Source organism: Sebastes umbrosus, chromosome 2 (assembly GCF_015220745.1).
Source record: "Sebastes umbrosus isolate fSebUmb1 chromosome 2, fSebUmb1.pri, whole genome shotgun sequence".
Lineage (NCBI taxonomy): Eukaryota > Metazoa > Chordata > Actinopteri > Perciformes > Sebastidae > Sebastes > Sebastes umbrosus.
Genome location: NC_051270.1, coordinates 6,407,584 through 6,425,655, shown reverse-complemented (window position 1 = coordinate 6,425,655; position 18,072 = coordinate 6,407,584). Strand labels below are relative to the sequence as shown.

The 18,072-nt window shown below is 38.7% G+C and overlaps 2 protein-coding genes across 3 annotated transcripts in view; one reads left to right on the top strand and one right to left on the bottom strand.

Moving 5' to 3' along the window:
* Positions 1-21: 21 nt before the first annotated feature.
* Positions 22-17,775, bottom strand: LOC119503112 (adhesion G-protein coupled receptor G5-like). Of its 2 annotated transcripts, XM_037794694.1 has the most exons (15): positions 17,697-17,775; positions 13,956-14,067; positions 13,536-13,633; positions 13,362-13,437; positions 12,971-13,112; positions 12,015-12,134; positions 9,710-9,829; positions 9,510-9,555; positions 9,170-9,264; positions 7,872-7,987; positions 7,192-7,460; positions 5,254-5,356; positions 4,794-4,923; positions 3,046-3,202; positions 22-1,795 (listed from the first exon to the last, which is right to left on the bottom strand). In XM_037794694.1, the coding sequence occupies exons 3-15, from the start codon at positions 13,630-13,632 to the stop codon at positions 1,701-1,703; spliced, it is 1,566 nt and encodes a 521-aa protein (XP_037650622.1). In that variant the 5' UTR covers position 13,633; positions 13,956-14,067; positions 17,697-17,775; the 3' UTR covers positions 22-1,700. The 2 variants fall into 2 exon arrangements, with proteins under 2 accessions (XP_037650622.1, XP_037650632.1); XM_037794704.1 differs by lacking the exons at positions 13,956-14,067; positions 17,697-17,775 and having other exon boundaries at positions 12,971-13,110; positions 13,536-13,617.
* mmp15b (matrix metallopeptidase 15b) overlaps positions 13,754-18,072 on the top strand; it is a 39,628-nt gene continuing 35,309 nt past the window's right edge. The window contains exon 1 of the mRNA XM_037794658.1: positions 13,754-13,766. The gene's annotated coding sequence lies outside the window, so the exon portion shown is untranslated. The remainder of the gene's footprint in view (positions 13,767-18,072) is intronic.

Here is an 18,072-nt window from a genome sequence, read left to right as displayed (position 1 = left end):
ACATACACACACACACTGGCATTGTGAAAACATGAAAAAAGTTTATTATACATGCCAAATACAATATGGAACAGATATATTGTCTGTATAGGCATAGGCCACAGAATGTACTCCAGTGGGAGTGGATGCATTTGAACTTGTATCATTGCCATTGCTTGATGCAATTGCTCTCAAGGGTAACTTCGGTATTTTTCAAACCTGGACCCTATTTTCTCAAGGTTTTGTGTCTAAGTGACTAATGGGGAAAACAATTTTTGAAATTGGTCCAGTATGGAGGGATAACGCTGTAACCGTCAGCCGCGAAACAAGCTACGAGGTAAAGTGATAACATTACGTTCACTAAAAGTGCTTATTTTTGCTACTGACGGGCTCAGGTTGTTATTATAAGTGTCTGACAGCATTATGGAAAGGACCCTACAGAGAAATAAAGCACTTTTCTTACATTTTGCTTGATCCGGTCTGTTTGTTATTGTGTTCCAAGTCCTGCTCAAGGACAAGTCTGGTTGTGAAATCTGAATATCCGAATACTCTGGCTCACATAAATACAGGCGTCCATTGAATTCAAAGACCTCATCCACATTGTGGAAATCATCTAAATATTCAGCCATGACACTGAAAATCTTTTAGATAATACTAAGCTTTCTGTACTCCAACACAACAAACTCTGCCCGGCTGCCACTCGCGTTTCCACCATGGATTTATTCCACTATTCCACCGTTGTCTTCCAGCAACACGTCACCTCGCCAGATTTCAGAACGAGACTTCACCTTGAGCGAGACTCTTTCCATAATGTCAAACACTTATAATACCAATCAGCGCCTGTCATGGCAAAAACAAGCACTTTTAGTGGACGTAAATGACGGTGCCAGCTTGCCCCAATATCGCCATATTACAGCCCGTAAGCAGCTGCCGTCTCTCTCAATACTGGACCAAATTCAGAAATTGTTGTCATTATTAGTCAGTTAGACACAGAAACATACCAAAGTTCTCCTTTCACAGTCATTCTGGGATCTCCTCACTGCACCATTCTCTCTTTCACTAAAAGGAGGTGAGATGGTAAAGACCTGTGTCATGTGACTCCAAGCATCCTATCTATGCTGCATTGGAATGCACTTTAAGGATAGTGATGGATGGTGATGGATGGTGTCCAAATATGTGACAATGAAACTACACAATTACAGGTTACACTTGCACTATAGGCACAAGTGAATGCAGAGTACAATTTTGGTGTGAGGGATCAAACAGGACATGAATGACATCCTCTCTCAACTTCTACTCTGCATGTTCTTTGTGTGTAACGATCACACCAAAACAGCGCGTGGATCACATCTAGGTTCTTGCTTTTTCTGTAAGTAGTCTGCATGCTCTTTTCTTGTTCACATAGTAGCAGAATTGCTAGGTATAGAGGATGAATAAACCCTAACCACAAAGTTTTTATTAGCATGCCATTAACAACAAAACTTTAAAAATAGCACTAAAACTGTTAAGTTGTTAAAATATTTTACATTTAATATCAAAACCACCTGCATGAGTTCGATCTAACTAGCATGCTTGCTGCTCTGCTACATTATTGTGCATTAAAACATCATGATCTAAATCAGAAATAATAATGGAAAACTTAACATTTCTGTATAAATACCCCCAACACTCACACGCGCACACACTCAAAAGAAAAATGTCTTGGTGTGTTGGGTTGAGACTTAGCTGTTGGTGCTCTGTGTCACATTACTAATCTTAACATCTGGGTTTCTAGTCTTTCTCAAACACATCAGAAACCACAGGAAGATGAAGAAACCTGCGTCAAAAGAGTGACAAGAAAAGTGTTAGTGTTAGTACAGTAGAGGAGAGGATGCAAATGCCACTGATAAACAGTCTAACTGTGTCCCATGTCACTGTTTGTCAATATACAAATAGTCGGGCCAATATCCACTACACCTAAAATATAATTATACTGTTATGCACCATATATTCTCGACAATCCTGATATTTGCGTAATCTTGTTTGCAACAGGAATAAAAATCCTCAACCTGCATCATGGCTGCAAATCTAGAGACTTTGACCATGCGGCTGTACTAATTTGTGTTTCCATTACACATTGACAGTGGGAGAATCCTGTTGGCCTGTATAGTGAAAACATTACAGTTCCTGCTCTTAACCCCCTCGTGCCATTTTTATTTTCAGTCATTTTGGCTACGTTAATGCATATGGCAAAAATCATGCCAAGGGTGTGAGCTCCTATAATAAGTTTATAATAAACTGCATAGCCAAAACACTCAGACCCTTAAGCACAAAAATGCCCCCATTAAATCCCATACCATGGCCACTACAGCATAAATCATATATCCTATATATATATATATATATATATATATATATTAGCAAACATGACTCAAATTATTATATATCAGGCTTTCATTATAGAGCCCCGGTTTGAAAATTTTAATTTTTACTATTCTCCACCAGATTGAGCCATGTTCCCATGTATATTCTGCTCATTTCCACTAGGGGCATTGCCGCTGTATTATGGAGCACTGCAGTGTTTGATGCATCAAAATCAATGTTGCTACTAATCATTGACACATCCCAAACTGTGAAAAAAATAATATTTCCCTAGTATTTAGTATACAGAAAATAATTCTTTTTTTTTTTTTTCATAAAAAACAACTGTTGCATTATGCAAACAAACTGGTATTTAAAGGGTACAAATTCTGAAAATGAATGAATTTTTGGTAGTGATGATCAGAACTGAAGTTGGTTAAAGATTTAACTCTTCTAAAGTGGAAATACATAATTTTATGGCAGCTTTTTTTGTCCTCTGAGGACATCAGAGCAACTTTTGTACAGTGAGGCTAAAGAGTTACCCAAGTTCAATTGGGTATAACTGTGTGTATCAAAGTAAAGACTTGCTATGTTCAGCTTTCTGTAGTTGTGTCAAACCAAGAGGATCAACTTTGCATATACTGGCGTCATTGAAATATGCAACCAATAACCCTTTCTGTCATATTTATTCATTGATGAACATGTGGAAGTAGGTATAGTGCAGACCTTGCAGTGTGTTCAGGATGCAGAAGAGGTAGAGGCCAGGAATGGTCAGGTGGCCAAATGAGAAGAAGACCAGGCCCCAGGTAATGCCAAGCAGAGTGGTGACTCCCAGCAGGGTACAGATGTCTCTCTTGGCTCTGTTACGTTCACTCTGCCCAAAGTGAATTGCAAAAATTGTGTAAAATGACACATCAGACATCAAACTACCAGTCAGAGACCATGACATGTATGTAGTCTGATAGAGTGAATATCAAAACTGCTTTTGAGGACAATATACAAGTCTAGAGAACTCCTCCTCAGTGCAAGCATATCTTCTTCCATTTGTTTAAAACTATGCTTTTTTAAGTAGTCATATTATGTCATCGCCATTTTGAGTGCTTTCTATGAGAGACAGTAGTTCACTTATACAGACTGTATGTGTAAGGGAGACAACTATGATATGATAACTATTAAAAAAATTTACCAGACATGAGTGAATAGCAAACAGAGATTGGACAACCTAATGTATGTGGATTAAATGGGACAAGACAAAGATAAAGAAAAAGAATAGGGCCGATGATATTCTACTTTTTGTCAACAAATCCCATGAAAAGACCAACATGTGTCAGGTGGTCTACTTTCCAGCAACCCTGCTGTTTCTGTGGCACTCAGCCATAAACCAATTGGTTCATAAATAACACAAATATATAGTTTAAAATAAGACTCAAGAAAATTCCTTTAACAGCTGGCCACTGTAGCTTTTAGCACACATAACTCAAATATGAATACATAGTACATTTGTCAGGGACTATTTTCAGCCACAGATTAAAGCAGCAGTGGGTAGAATTGAAGAAAATATGATTTTAAAAAGTTATGTTTTATAAAACGGTCACTATATCCTGACAGTAGTGCATGAGACAGGTAATCTGAAAAAAAAAATCATGTGCCTCTGTGTCCTCCAGTGCTCCTAACGGCATCTGCAAGATTTCACAGACCGGAGGAACACAACCAGTCAGAGCTGATCTGGAGTCTGCCATCCAGCTGCCGTCTACGAGCCGGCTGTCAATCACTCGCAAACTCCGATCAAACGGTCAAACTAGGCAGCGCTGATCAAATATGAATCAATATTCTATTACTGTAATGCCTATTTCTCTCCTCAAATGTTTTCAGAACCATCTTGTAGTGTATTGTTTAGTTGTAAAATGAGAAAGTTTGCCAGCCAGAACACAGCCAATAGGAACGCTCAATAGGAACGCTCTCTCTCTCTCTCAAATGACCTGTGATTGGTCAAAGTCTCCCTTCACGAGCTAGATTGTCTGAAGCCTGAAAACAGAGCCATGAGGAGGTGCAGAAGTCTAGTTTTCTCTCAGAACACCTGAATTACAATATGCTGAAAGGTTATTGTGGCACTTTTGACCAAAGATGACAAAAATATTCTGCCTAACCCCACTTTAATACACATTCGGTGCTCTAATGTGGGATTGACTCAAAATGAACTACAGTGTGTGTTCAAGGTAATGGCGGAACACGTCACCTAGTGCAACAGTGTGGCTCAATGATTTGTTTTTAATAGTTTTTGGACAATGACACTTGAATAAATGACATCATTCTTTGTATACACAAACAATATTTGTTAGTAGGATAAATGCGTTGTTGGTTTCATGGTGTATTTTGACAGCAGGAAGTATGAAGAACATCACCTGATCTATCCTATGATGATAATTTTTAAAGACAAGAAGAGCAGAATGCAAAGAGTGCAGATTGACTCGAACCTCTTTGGTCTGGCGGAGACCCACGACGCGTCTGATTGCCACCCCTAACATGGTTATGTTAAAGAGGAACACCAAGCCAAACACCCCCACTGTAGTCACCATCTTCACCGTGGTATCGCGTATATAGCATCTACAAAGAGAGAGAGAGAGTATAAATAAGGATTTAATCTCATACACTGAGAAATCTAATATTACTTCTGTAATAAAGATGTCAATTCAGGTGACTAAAGATTCATCAATATGCAGTAAAAAAATATCCATAGAGCTAGTAGGGACTCAGTGTCTCAACTTGAGCCAATTAGATGCTTGTTGACATCCCAGCTATTCCTTCCTATCAATTATTACAACATTTACCAAATACACAGAAACGCCAATGCACATGCAAAACACCTAATAAATGTAAGTTAAATATTAGTCTAGATTGTACATGCTTGCAAATGTGTTCCTGTTTCTGTCTTACATCTTGGTGCTGTTGGGGTTAGACGAGTCCAGAGAGACATGTCCATACGGGTCGTTGTCTTTGTCGATGATGACCACCAGGGACACAATGACTGCAGGGATACCTGAAACACAAGGATTAAGCGAGGGATTGATCCTTTCATTTAAGGGCTAACCAAGTACATTCATTCAAGTACTGTATTTAGGTAAAATATTGGGGTACTTGTACTTGAGTATTTCCATTTTATGCTATATTATACATCTACTCCACTACATTTCAGAGGCAACTATTGTACTTTTTACTATGTTATTTGATAACTTTAGTTACTTATTAGATTTGTAATACAAAATATAGTCAACAAATAATTTATGATGTATTACTACTGATAAAGATAAGACTTTATTGATCCCTTGGTAAAATTCACAAGCCGGCAGTACATATTATAAAGTAACAGTGCATCAATAATTGGAATCCAGTAATATAATATATCTTATTCTGTGAAGGGCCATTAATGAGTACTTGATGAGTACATTTTGATGCTAATACTTTTGTACTTTTACTCAAGTAAAATGTTGAATTCTGAACTTTTACTTGTAGTAACAGTGTATTTCCACACTGTGGCACTGCTTTTCTACTTAAAGGTAGGATTTGGCATCCTTGCCAACCTTGAGACCTCAAAAACAGGGAGGATTTCAAAACCAAAGCGGGGATCTGGTGGTCCTCCCCTACAAATAAAATTTAGTTTTATTTTTTTACCCGCATTCTGGTGACTTTTAATAAATGAAAATAACAAATACAATGCAACAGCATTTTTTGTTAAATAAGCCTACTTTTAATTTTACTTTTAATTCTCAGGAAAGAAAACGTAATAACGCGCCCCTCTGGCGTGAACTTGTGTGAATCTCTGGTATAAACTAGGCTAATATTCATCAGTTTTCATTCATTCATTAATTTTTGCCCCTGCTTGAGTATTTCTTTCTCTTAGTACTCTCCATTTCTCACTGCTTCTCTCACTCACTGAAGGTCCTTTCAGACACAACGCCACAACGGTGCACTCATTGTGCGTCACCAGAGTTATCCACAAGCTGCTAGCTTGAGAGCTGTGAGTACTAACAATAGCCATGTATGTTGTTTATGTTCAGAATGATATTTTTTGGGGAGTGGCTTTGGAGGGAGGCCTGAAGGGACGGACTGTCAGTGCTGATTAGACGACTTTCTCTCTAGATTTAACCGATGGGCAACCTCTGGGTCTGAAAAGTGAAGTCAATGCTGAAGTGCCTTAAACCTGCATCTATCTAACAGCCAGCAGGGGACGACTCCTCTTGTTGCAAAAAGAAGTCTTAGAACTTTAACTCTTTCACAGTGTTTATCAATTTATGAAAGGTAATTATAACCTTTTGGTCACCTGAAAACATCTTATTCAGCGTTCAGTTGTATTTAACTCCATCCTCTCGTGCCACCTCTGGTTGCAAAAAAACAAGATGGCGACCGCCAAAAACCAAGTTGGCGTCGGCCAAAAACCAAGATGGCAACGGCCAAAAACCAAGATGGTGACGGATTAAAACAAAGATGGCACTGGCCAAAAACCAAGGTGGCAACAGTCAAAAAACAAGTTGGCGACAGCCAAAATGCTGTACTTGAGGCTTAAAAATGGCAGTCCAAAAACCAATGGGTGACATCACGGTGACGACGTCTAGTTATATGCAGTCTATGGATTTAGGGACTTTTGATGCTAGTGCTGCTAGCTACTCTCATTGGAAGAGTTGGCAACACTGGTTTTTCAGTTGGATCACTTTTAAAATCTAGTATACTCTTGCTAGTTTCTTAGCAATACCAACCCGACCTTTAAGTGAAAGATCCGAGTACTTCTTCCACCACTGCTTAAGGGTTCAATCACTAAAACGTTTGTATACTGATACTGGCAACTTGTGGGTCCCTGGCCTTGGCGACTCTACTCACCCCATCCCACCGTGCTGAGTTTGAGCAAGTATCTCCTAACATAGATGTTGAAGACTCTGACTAAGAGGAGGTAGAGGTGGAACCCCTCCACGGCCATCCAGCTGAAAGTGGCCAACAGGGAGTAGTGGAGACCAAGGGCCATGTAAAAGCACAGCCCAGTGGAGGACTGCGCTGCCACCGCCTTCATGGGGAGGAAGTGCAGGTTGAGGAGGATCAGGGCAATGGCGAGGTTGATGTGGACCTTCATAGAGACATCTGCTCTGATTTTCCTGTTAGACAGAGGAAAATTGATGTGTGGTACGTGACACATATCTTCATATCATGGTGGCAAAGAAATGAGGTCATGTAAAGCGGGGGAAGAAGGGAAAGAAAATAAGAGAGAAAGAAAATAAGGAATCAGGGATGGCATTAAATGTAAGAAGGAAAGAAAATTGTGATAAGAAAGAAGGGAGAACACATTGCATTTTAATAGTAATGGAAAGATGGAAAGTAAATGGACAAAGGCTTTACACAAGCGCAGCAAGAAAAGTCAAACAAGGGAGGAAGAACAGAGCTGAGGAGCTAAAGAAGTGATGAGAGCAAAGACAGAATAATGCTGCTGTATACCTGGAAATATGTGAGAGGATAGATTGAAGGTAAGGAGGGATAAGGGACAGTCGTTCACCTGGAAAAAAAATTACCTATTTGTGATGAAGAGTACAACAGTGATGACCAGGGCAAAAAGAGAAAGACCACAGCCAACCTCGGAGATGTATGACAGAATCACCTGGTCTTTTTGTGGGACGACAGAAGACACCTGCGGAGAAAGAACTACGATTATGTTTTTACAGGAAAATTTTGTCTTTTTACTTCATTACATTTATTTGATAGAGCAGATTAGAATTCACATATAAAACATTCAAGTATGATAAGCTTATAAATTTGCATTGCCATTTGACTTAAAGTCACAATCTGTAGAATGTAGAAAAAATATTTTATGGATTCATGAGCCAGTTGTCACTGTTGTGCTGTGTGTATTGTCTGGGTATGACTACTGAATAGGGGTGGGACAAAATATTGATACGGCAATATATTGTATTACTTCCTCTTGCGATACGTTATCGATACACTGTCGCCAAATATTTCCATTAAAACATGCAGACTGATAAGGTTTTAGTTAAAGAGGTGGACCCAAACACAAGAGGCAGACAGGTGGATTAAACAAAAGGCGAGCTTTGATTGAAAAAAGCTGGTGGCCAAAAAATATAGGTGACAGGAAACAAAACTGAGAATGCAGGCATGTTAAACAAAGTACAAAGGAAGAACACAAAAAAACTAAACTGAGTACAAACCGGAAGACACACGTGGAACACGAGGAACACAGGCAGGATGGCGGGAAGAACACGAATAACAAAGCAGACGACCTGACACTGAATGAGGGACACTAAATTCACCAGGAGAGCAGGGTGATTAGACACAGGTGGAATAAATCAGGGCGGGGCAGACAATCACAAAGGTGGGAAACAAACAAAGGCTGGAAGTAAAACCGAGACAAGACACAAAAGGAGTGACTTTCCAAATAAAACAGGAAACAAACTACAACAAAAACCCCGGACCATGACACAGGCGCACTAAACGGTCGTGTTGGGACGGCTGCCCTAAAGCATACCCTGCTTTATGGTCTATTCACTCTATGGGGCCATAATTTACTAAATGAACATCAGGCTGTATTGAAGAAGACTTGAAACTAGTGATTGCACGATAGCACTTCCGCATTGGCTTCACTTTTCAGACCCGGAGGTGGCCCACTGGGCTACTCCGAGCCCAGAACTTCGTTGGTCGAGGAGAGTCTGACTCTCATTTTTTTCTCAGTCAGTTACACAGATATCGGGATGTATCGTAGATGATTGTCTTGCAGTGTATCGGATATCGCACATCACTTTGTTGGGATTGTCGTCTCTAGAATTCTACTGTGTATGATGAAGAAGGCCAAGCCTACCATGAGCACGCCGAAGTATGTGAGGTGGTCACAGGAGCAGGTGACGTTACTCTGACCACGTTCCCACAGCGTTTGGCAACCAACCCTGCTGTATTCTGGTAAGTCAAACAAACAAACATACAGATCCATTGTACAAATGAATACTGGTCATGTGTGAAACCACACATACACACACACGCACGCACGCACGCACGCACGCACGCACGCACGCACGCACGCACGCACGCACGCACGCACGCACGCACGCACACACACACACACACACACACACACACACACACACACACACACACACACACACACACACACACACACAGTAGTCATTGTTATTCATACTCACTTTTTGTTGTAAAATTTAAGAAAACACAGCTGGGCTCACGGGTCTCCTGTAACACAACAATGATATACTAGATTTACATTAGGTTTATGTTTTAAGTATGTGCGTCTTCTTAACTTATTTATTGGGCAAAAGATACAAATCTACAAGGTTACAGAAGTTAAGGTTATGGTAAATGATGTGTGGAATGAAGTTATAGTTACATTTGCAGCAAGATTCATTGAGATGTTGACACGCTCCTGTAGTCCTGACACAGTCTTGCCCCGCACACTCACGCCAAACAGTCTGCTCTCATATAATTCACCTCGGGCTGGCAATTTCTTCTACATAGTCAACATACAGTCAATCAAATAGTTTTACAGTTTATGCAAGACAATAATTGTGTACAATTTGGTCACTCTCCTTACTGTGTTTAAAGGAAAAAGCAACCCTGTGATCCCCTTACTCTACTTCATATTATCATTATTGGTGTACCCACTTTCCTTCGGAAAAACTTACTAACTCTGTTTTGCATGTTACTGCAGCAAACAAAAGAGCAACTCCTTCTAGTTCAGAAAAAAAGTGACAGTTGTTCGTCACCCTCACATGATGTGCTGCATCATTGCATTTAAGTATACTATTTTGTCCAAAATTTACATCTTCCTTACTTACATCGTCTTCCTCTTTTATGAAGGATTTCTGCCTGTGATTGTTAAACATTTGAACAAAACGGTGACCCGAGACTCTATTGACAGTGAGGCACTAAAAAAAACAGTGTATGTGTCAAATAGGAATAGGAATTAAAAGAAAAAGCTTAACATTAAAGAGCATCAATGCAATGTTTAGTTGTTTTTAGTAGCTTTACTAGTTCAGTACGATTTGATCAAATTAAATTAAATTAATGAAATACATCAATGCTGGTCATATTATCAGCATTTCCAAAAGAATGAACCTGGGCACGACTTGACACAGTTTGTCTTCCTGTGGTTGAAATGAGTAGTTTGTGGTCAGTTGGAGAAGAAACTATGTGGTCATTCCAATGAGCTTGAACATATTAAGTCATTCAGTTAGAAAAATGACCACATACCAGCAACAATGTTCCTCTTTTTATCAACTGAGCCCAAAACCTTGTTCAGTCCTCTGCACCCACTCCACTTCCTTAACCATGCAGCCGATAGAGAGGAGCTCATATTGGCAACAAAATTATTCCTAAAGGTGCTACAGGGTGGATTTTTTCTTTAACCACAAAAAAAGCAAATCATTGCATGAATTTTAAGTTAAAATTTGAAATTTGATATAGTTCATCAAGGACCACTCTGGTTTCAAAACCTTCCCTGCTCGCTACTGAAATAACGTGACATCTCTAAAATGTTACTGACAAAGTAAGACAAAGACATGATCAATGGGATTATGTAAAGTGATAGTAACTCAGTACCAATTGCTTGCAATTACCAATTAGCTTGATTTAAGATACAGTGTGTGTTATCTAACACAAGATCAGGCTGCTTCTAAATAAATCAAATATTTCTTAATATGAGCATGAAAACAACTATGGCACAAACTGCAGGTCAAAGTTGAACCAGGGAGTAGCTGTGCAAAGCGTTATGGACAATTTGGGTCTCTTGTGTTTCACTTAAAAGTGTTTAAGCTGCATCTCCTAAATCAGGGGTAGGCAAACTTTACTATCAAAAGAGCCATTTTAGGCAAAAAAAACCAACAAATCTGTCTGGAGCCACAAAACATTTGAGCATTGTGATGAAGGTAACACAGTTTATAGTGTAAGTATATATTATATAAATCTAATGCAGTGAGGGCCAAAGTGCAAATGTACTACGGAGTATTAGAGCCACATTGAGGGAAAAAAATCGGAGATTTCCAGAATAAAGTTGTAATATTACGACAATAAAGTCATAACTTTACGAGAAAAAAGAAAATAACACATGAAATTACTACGTTATAATATTATGACTTTATTTTCATAATACTACGACTTTTTTTCTCTTAAACTTATGAATTTATTATCATAATATGATGACCTTTTTCTCGTAAACCCTTGACTTTATTATCATAATATTATGACTTTTTTCTGTTAAACTTATGACTTTATTCTCATAATATTATGACTTTATTCTCGATATCTCAGATTTTTCATTTTTTTCCTCAATGTGGCCCTAATACTCTGTTGTACCGTCGTATCGTCGTATCATAGACTTACAACAATGATAAATAAAGATGAAAATGTAAACAAAAAACAGTTATTCATTTCCATTTTTAAAAATCCACAGGGAGCCACTTGAGGGGCTAAAGAGCCGCATGTGGCTCCGGAGGCGCAGGTTGCAGACCCCTGTCCTAAACCAATAGCATTTAAAACAATTAACTATACTTACTTAATTAGGCTAAAAAATACAAAACCAAGAGTGGTCCTTTAATTTAAGTTACAATGCAATGCAATGCAAAATGAATGCATAGTCTTTCATCTCTTCAGATTGTCTTCTACAAAATTTGACATTAAAAAGTGTAGTCTCTCACCGCGCTTTCTTCAGGCCAGGTAAACATGCAGAACACAATGGTGTTGTTTGATCCAGCATCCAACTCTCTCGGCAGTCGAACCCTCACTTTGCAGTTGTGGTAAGTCAGGTTTACTCTCGCCTACATCAGAGGCACAGAGCCAAAAACAGGGACACATTCCATGTAAATACCTAATGCAGATCTCACAGATACATTTGTACCTCATCACCAGCAGGGAAAGAATTTGAATTTCCAAACAATGCTGGCCATTTTACTACAACCTTATAAGCAACCACCTTATAGGCATGCAGGATAAACATATAAATGTACGTATTTGTAGAAAAGACTAAGTCTACAACCATGCTTGTGGCTCATTGAGGCTTTACTTGGGCACAGAAGTGTATTGAGCTAAATGCTAATGCCGGCACGCAAACATGCTCACAATGTCAATGCTAACATGCTGATGTAAAGCAGGCAGAATGTTTATAACCATGCTTACCATCTTAGTTTTGCATGTTAGCATGCTAACATTTGCTAATTTGCACTTATGGTGGTGGTGGTGGTGCTAAAGGGAAACTCAGGGGTATCATCAAAGTGTTTACAATTCAATCGTAGGAAGATGGATGTGTGTACCACATGTCATGGCAATCCATCCAACAATTCTTGAGACATTTCACTCAAAATTAACCTCATGGTGGTGCTAGAGGAAAAGTCAGGGGATCACCAAAGTCATTAGGATACATTATCTGGGAACCATGAACGTCTGTACCAAATTGCATGGCGACCCATCCAGTAGTTGTCAAGATATTTCACTATAAGCCAAAAATGTCAACCTGATGGTGGCGCTAGAGAACAGGTCAAGGTATCAGCAGAGTCTTTAGAATTCATCATCTGGGAACCATGCATGTCTGTACAAAATTTCATGGCGACCCATCCAGTAGTTGTCATCTCTAAGGCCATGCTACTAGCATCCTTACCTCATTCTCACTAGCGTAAATGTCAAGGCCTGTGAAGGGGCCTTTGGGTTCGTGCATGAGGGCAACGAAACGGTTGACAGACACGGACGTAGTCTCATTCACCTCTGTTTCCTCTAGAAACTGTTCCAGGGTCTCAATGGCTCTTGTGGAAAAGGACAAGAAATTATAAACATGTACATCATTCTGATTTACAATTGTTTTCCTTGAACTGTATCAGTAATTCTGGACCACTGAAATATAATTCATAACCTCAACCCTTTGGTTTTTGCCCCCATGTACATATCTGGTGAAATACCTTTTTATTAGTCATAAACAAACACAGATGCTCACATGACATAAAAATGCCAACAGATATAAAATTAATTATTTTATATACAATTAAAATGTTTACTCAATAGCGTTGCTGAGGTTTCCATGTCTAAAAATGAGTTCTAGATGTTCCATACAAGATCTGGTCTCCGAAATCCCTGCAGAGTAAATTAATGATATATTGATATTCAAGATAACAGTATATTAAAAAAACAACAACCAACCAAACAAACAAACACATATTTTAGCATCTCACCTGGTTTACATGGTCCACCTTGTGTACCGTTGTTTTTACATGTCATGTCAAGAGACACACAAGACAGGACCAGCCAATAGAAGAGCCACCGCTCCATCCTGTGAAGTGAAGAGGATTCCTTTAGGACAAAAACCTGTCCGTGCTTTACTAGCAGACATATGTCATAAATGTATAACAAAGAAATAGACATTAAATCGGACCTCTGATGTCATGTATTTACACAGAGACACAGTACAAGCACAATCTCCCGACCACATTTATTGATCTATTAACTGGGACTACGACAGCAACTATGTTTACAGTCATTTCCATACACTTAGTTAAATAACCAATAGATATTCCTTTGGCCTAATAACAGCATCAATACAGATAAGCTAAGTTATACGGTTATGACCTAAAGAGAATCAAAACATAACCAACCTTTTGACGTTGCTGAGTCTGTGTAGAAATTATTTCGTCCGAAGACGAGACAGAGCACGGCTGATGTGACAACAGGAAAACGCAAGTGAGGGAACCTTTTGAAATTATAGAGCTTCATGGGAAGTGGAAGAAAAAAACAAAACATGTAAATGACACTCTGAAATAAAAAGAGGAAGCAGCAACAGGCAGAAAGCTAAATATACCTATTGCCTCTATGGGCTCACATTGAACAACTGAAAAAAAGATTATACTCAACATTGAACACTCCACATACATTCTGTATACACATTAAGCACTAAATTGTGGTTTTGTTTAGAAGCTGAACTTCATAGCAGTTCAATTCACATCACTTGGTTTATGGCTGCATTTCACTATTCCCACCAACAGATGGGAGTAACACATCAAGAAATCGAGTGAAACAAGGAGTTGAGAGTTGAATGCAAGCAGTAAATCCCCCAATTTGTTTACGTTGTGATTTTTTCCCCCTATTATGATGAGAATGAAAGTCAAAACCAAAGCCTGGATGATTCAGTAATTGCAAAAATGTGTTACTGTAGCAGGCAAATAATGATATGACTTGTGTCTCTCCTGGTATCTTGATCAACACATTTGCATTCCAAATGAAACCTGGATATCTATTGCAAGTCACACACTTCTCACTCCCATACTCTCTATCTCTCTTTTGTGACATTCACTGGAGCAAGTGAATAAAAAAAATCTTAACAAAACTCATAACCATGCATTAGTGTCATTCATTGTTTTTGTCAGTAGTTTTTCATTAGTGAGAATAGAAACTAGATTCCTGAGTTCCCTTATAGAGCCACAAAATATTAAATAAATAAAAAAGACATGAAATAAATATCCATATGAATAAATTGTGGATGTGTGCGTGTGTATATATATATACATATATATATATATATATATGAATGAAAAAATTGTGAAATTATTCAAACTCAGTGCATTACTATGAAATGTGTAAATGTGGTGTCATCATTCCTTTTCATTGACTCATTCATTATTTCATTAGTAGAATTTCAAAATGCACTCTTCATTCTGGCATTTTTCCCGATACTAGATTACATGTCTTATTTCATAACACCACTTTTAATAATTCACAATGTCACTTGTCATGACAGTGGTGTTCTTACCACCCTCTCGCCTTTCAACCAATCACGTACCCCCAACCTCTTTTAAACTAGCAAGCTCAACAACTGCTACCAAATATAGCCAGTTAGCTAAGTGGCAAATTGTAGCAGTTGTTGAGCGTGCTAGCTGAAGAGACAGGGGACTGTCTGAAAGGTCGTGAAAAGTGACATTATGAATAAAAAGTGACCTGAGGTGATCATGAAATAAGCAGACTTTTGAAAGGGGGCATTTTTAAATAAAAATGTCTATTATGAGTGCTATAAAAGTAGAAATAAGAAGGATGGAACAACATTTTATAGTAATGAGTTGAGTTTTAATCATGGGTTACATTATTTAACAAATGATTGTCTCATATTTTCCACAGTTTATTCATATTATTACTTATTTTATAATTATTTATTTAATATTGAACACGTTGGAGCTCTTTTGCTGTCAGGACCATTTGATTTGAGGAGGAAAGGATGGTGATGGTGTTTGCAACCCAAATTCAAGCCACCTGTTTCATTCTAATACAGACCTGTATGTGTTTATGGAGCCACCTGTAGCTTGTGACGCTGTGCATACCTTCCATGGCTGTGTGTGTGTATGTATGAGTGTTACACATTATGCTTTATCCATCAGCAAGTTTACTGGCTGGGCATGCAGGTGGCCTTTCTGCCAGATGGCCAGTACGGCATAGAGACAACAAAACAGACTAGACTAGACTTGTAAAGCATTTTAGACACTTTGAAAATTGATCAGTTATGAAAGGCCTACGTAATTAATCCAGCAACACTGTTAGAATTGTTCTCAATTAGTAATTACCAGGGCTGTCAACGTTAACGCGATAATAAGGCAAAATCAATTAAATATTTTAATCCTTTGACAGCTCTAATAATTACATTTCATTTTGTTTTTTAAATTGGTTACACACATTTCTTAACTGAGTTCCCTTTTTCAAATCTCTTAACTTTTCATTGACTACACCTTTGAAAATGTCATGAATTGTGTTCTCACTCAAATTTCGGTCCATTTTGCACATATTTACGTACTGTTTTAAAAACTTTTAAATGTACGGTATGTTCAAAACCTAACGTGACACATTGCTGTAAATTGCTATGCTCCGCCAAGGAAGGTTTCCCCCCCAGATCGCCATCAACATCTAATGGATTTCCAAAAAATTTCATTCAGAACCATTGCGGACTTTTGGAGTAATCCTCCAACCGGACAAACCAACGCCGGTGAAAACATAATCTCCTTCCTAGGCCTATGGCCTTGGCGGAGGTAACAAACAATCAGAAAATCTGGAATGGGGTCTAGCGAGGGATTGAGTGAGTTTGTTTGACTGATGCCGAGACAGTTGAGATCACTGGTGCGTGGGCAGGGGTTGACTGATGTTAGCCTCTGGGGTTTGAACCCACCTGAGACAAACCATCATAGACTGCTCACCTGGATACAAAGAGGACCAGTGAAGCAAAGTGACTCACACACAGCAGGTGTTGATCCTCATGACTAACTGGAAAACCCTGGGTGATAAAACCGAAGTAAACTTAGCATTTTTAGTTGTCAGCTAAAGTGGCTATGCGTTATACAATGGGGATTTCCAAGGAGTCAAACTCTTACTTTTAGCAAAATGTGTGCTGATCCGCTGCTTTTTGCCTCCACCCCAAGTGGAATTGCTTGAGGTTTTGTTTTCATTTGTATTTCTACAACACAAGCTGAGAAACATTATAATTTACTACATGACTACTTCATCTCCTCCCCTGATGTGACCTCAGACCACAAAGATCAGTGAGCCTTTTAGACATAGGCCACTTTTCTGTAATACCAAGCAACAGTAAGTGCATAAATGGTGAACTACTAAAAAAATCACTTAAAAATGTATCTCCTGGTATCCAGATGGCTTAACACCTTTATCATACTGTTGTGGTTCCTAGTGGATATAATACCCAGGGAGACGGCTAACTGATGCCCTATGGTATCAGACGGGTTTCTAAAATCTAAATGCAGATAAACATTATTAGAGCCTGCTTAAGAAACCTGAGTTTGACTGGCAATAAGCTGCGGTTTAGGGTTGTTAGTATATCTGAGGTACGACCGAGAGAGGCTCGTGTCTGGGTCAAGAGCCTCGCCCAGTTTAATGACGCAGCCTCTTCTAACCCTACACCATTAATTTAGTAAAAACTGTAATTCAAAACACATCAATCCCATTTTATCATCAAGTAACTGAACCGCAAAATGCTCAAATCAGCAATAAGTAATCAAACTGAGAATGTTTGATTTAGCGTCAAATGATTAGTCTTGAACAATGTTCAATTTAGCAGCAAGCAATTCAAACTGAAAAGGTTTTAATTAATTTCAAACAGCCCACGCAACAAGAAAATAGTTCATTCAACATAATCAAAACTGCTAAACTTTTAATTCAGTTCAAATACCTAGAATTGCCAAATATTTACTTCTGCACAAACCTTAATTATTTAATTTAGCATGACTCATTTAAACCAAAGCTAATTTTAAATCAGCATCTGACAATTCAGTATTAATTCGTCAATTTAGCATTCATTTCAAATTAATTGTACTAAAATGTTCAGCCGAGCTCAAGGAGGGTCTTACCGTAAGTGTTGACGCTTTGGCGAGCAGCTTCAGACAGAGCACCAAAACCAGGAACCTTTAGTCAGATTGCAGAATGAACAATCTCTAAAGTCAAAAGACTTTGATGTCGGTCGCAACCTGAGCGATCTGCCAGCGGAAACTTCACACAGGAAGTTTGGAAGAGAGAGAGGAAATCGTTAACTACACACTTTCACAGGATGTTATCAAAAGAGATGCAGAAATGCATTGCATAGCGCAGTGCAACCAGGGGTCTTTGAGGTAGTTCCAGGGGGTTCGCAGAAAAATGCGGTATGGTTCATTTTCACTATTTAATTCACTATACGTAGAAGTGAGCCCAATGTGACTAAGAGTGATAAGAGTGACTATTCTGATCACT

What these genes read in the sequence shown, in the direction of transcription:
- LOC119503112 (XM_037794694.1), bottom strand. Translation starts at nt 13,632, where the DNA reads ATGGAGCGGTGGCTCTTCTATTGGCTGGTCCTGTCTTGTGTGTCTCTT. An exon ending in CCTGGCCTGAAGAAAGCGCG is followed by an intron (nt 9,830 to 12,014) that starts GTGAGAGACTAC and finishes TTGACTATGTAG; the next exon opens with AAGAAATTGCCAGCCCGAGG. An exon ending in ACTCAGCACGGTGGGATGGG is followed by an intron (nt 5,357 to 7,191) that starts GTGAGTAGAGTC and finishes CTTGTGTTTCAG; the next exon opens with GTATCCCTGCAGTCATTGTG.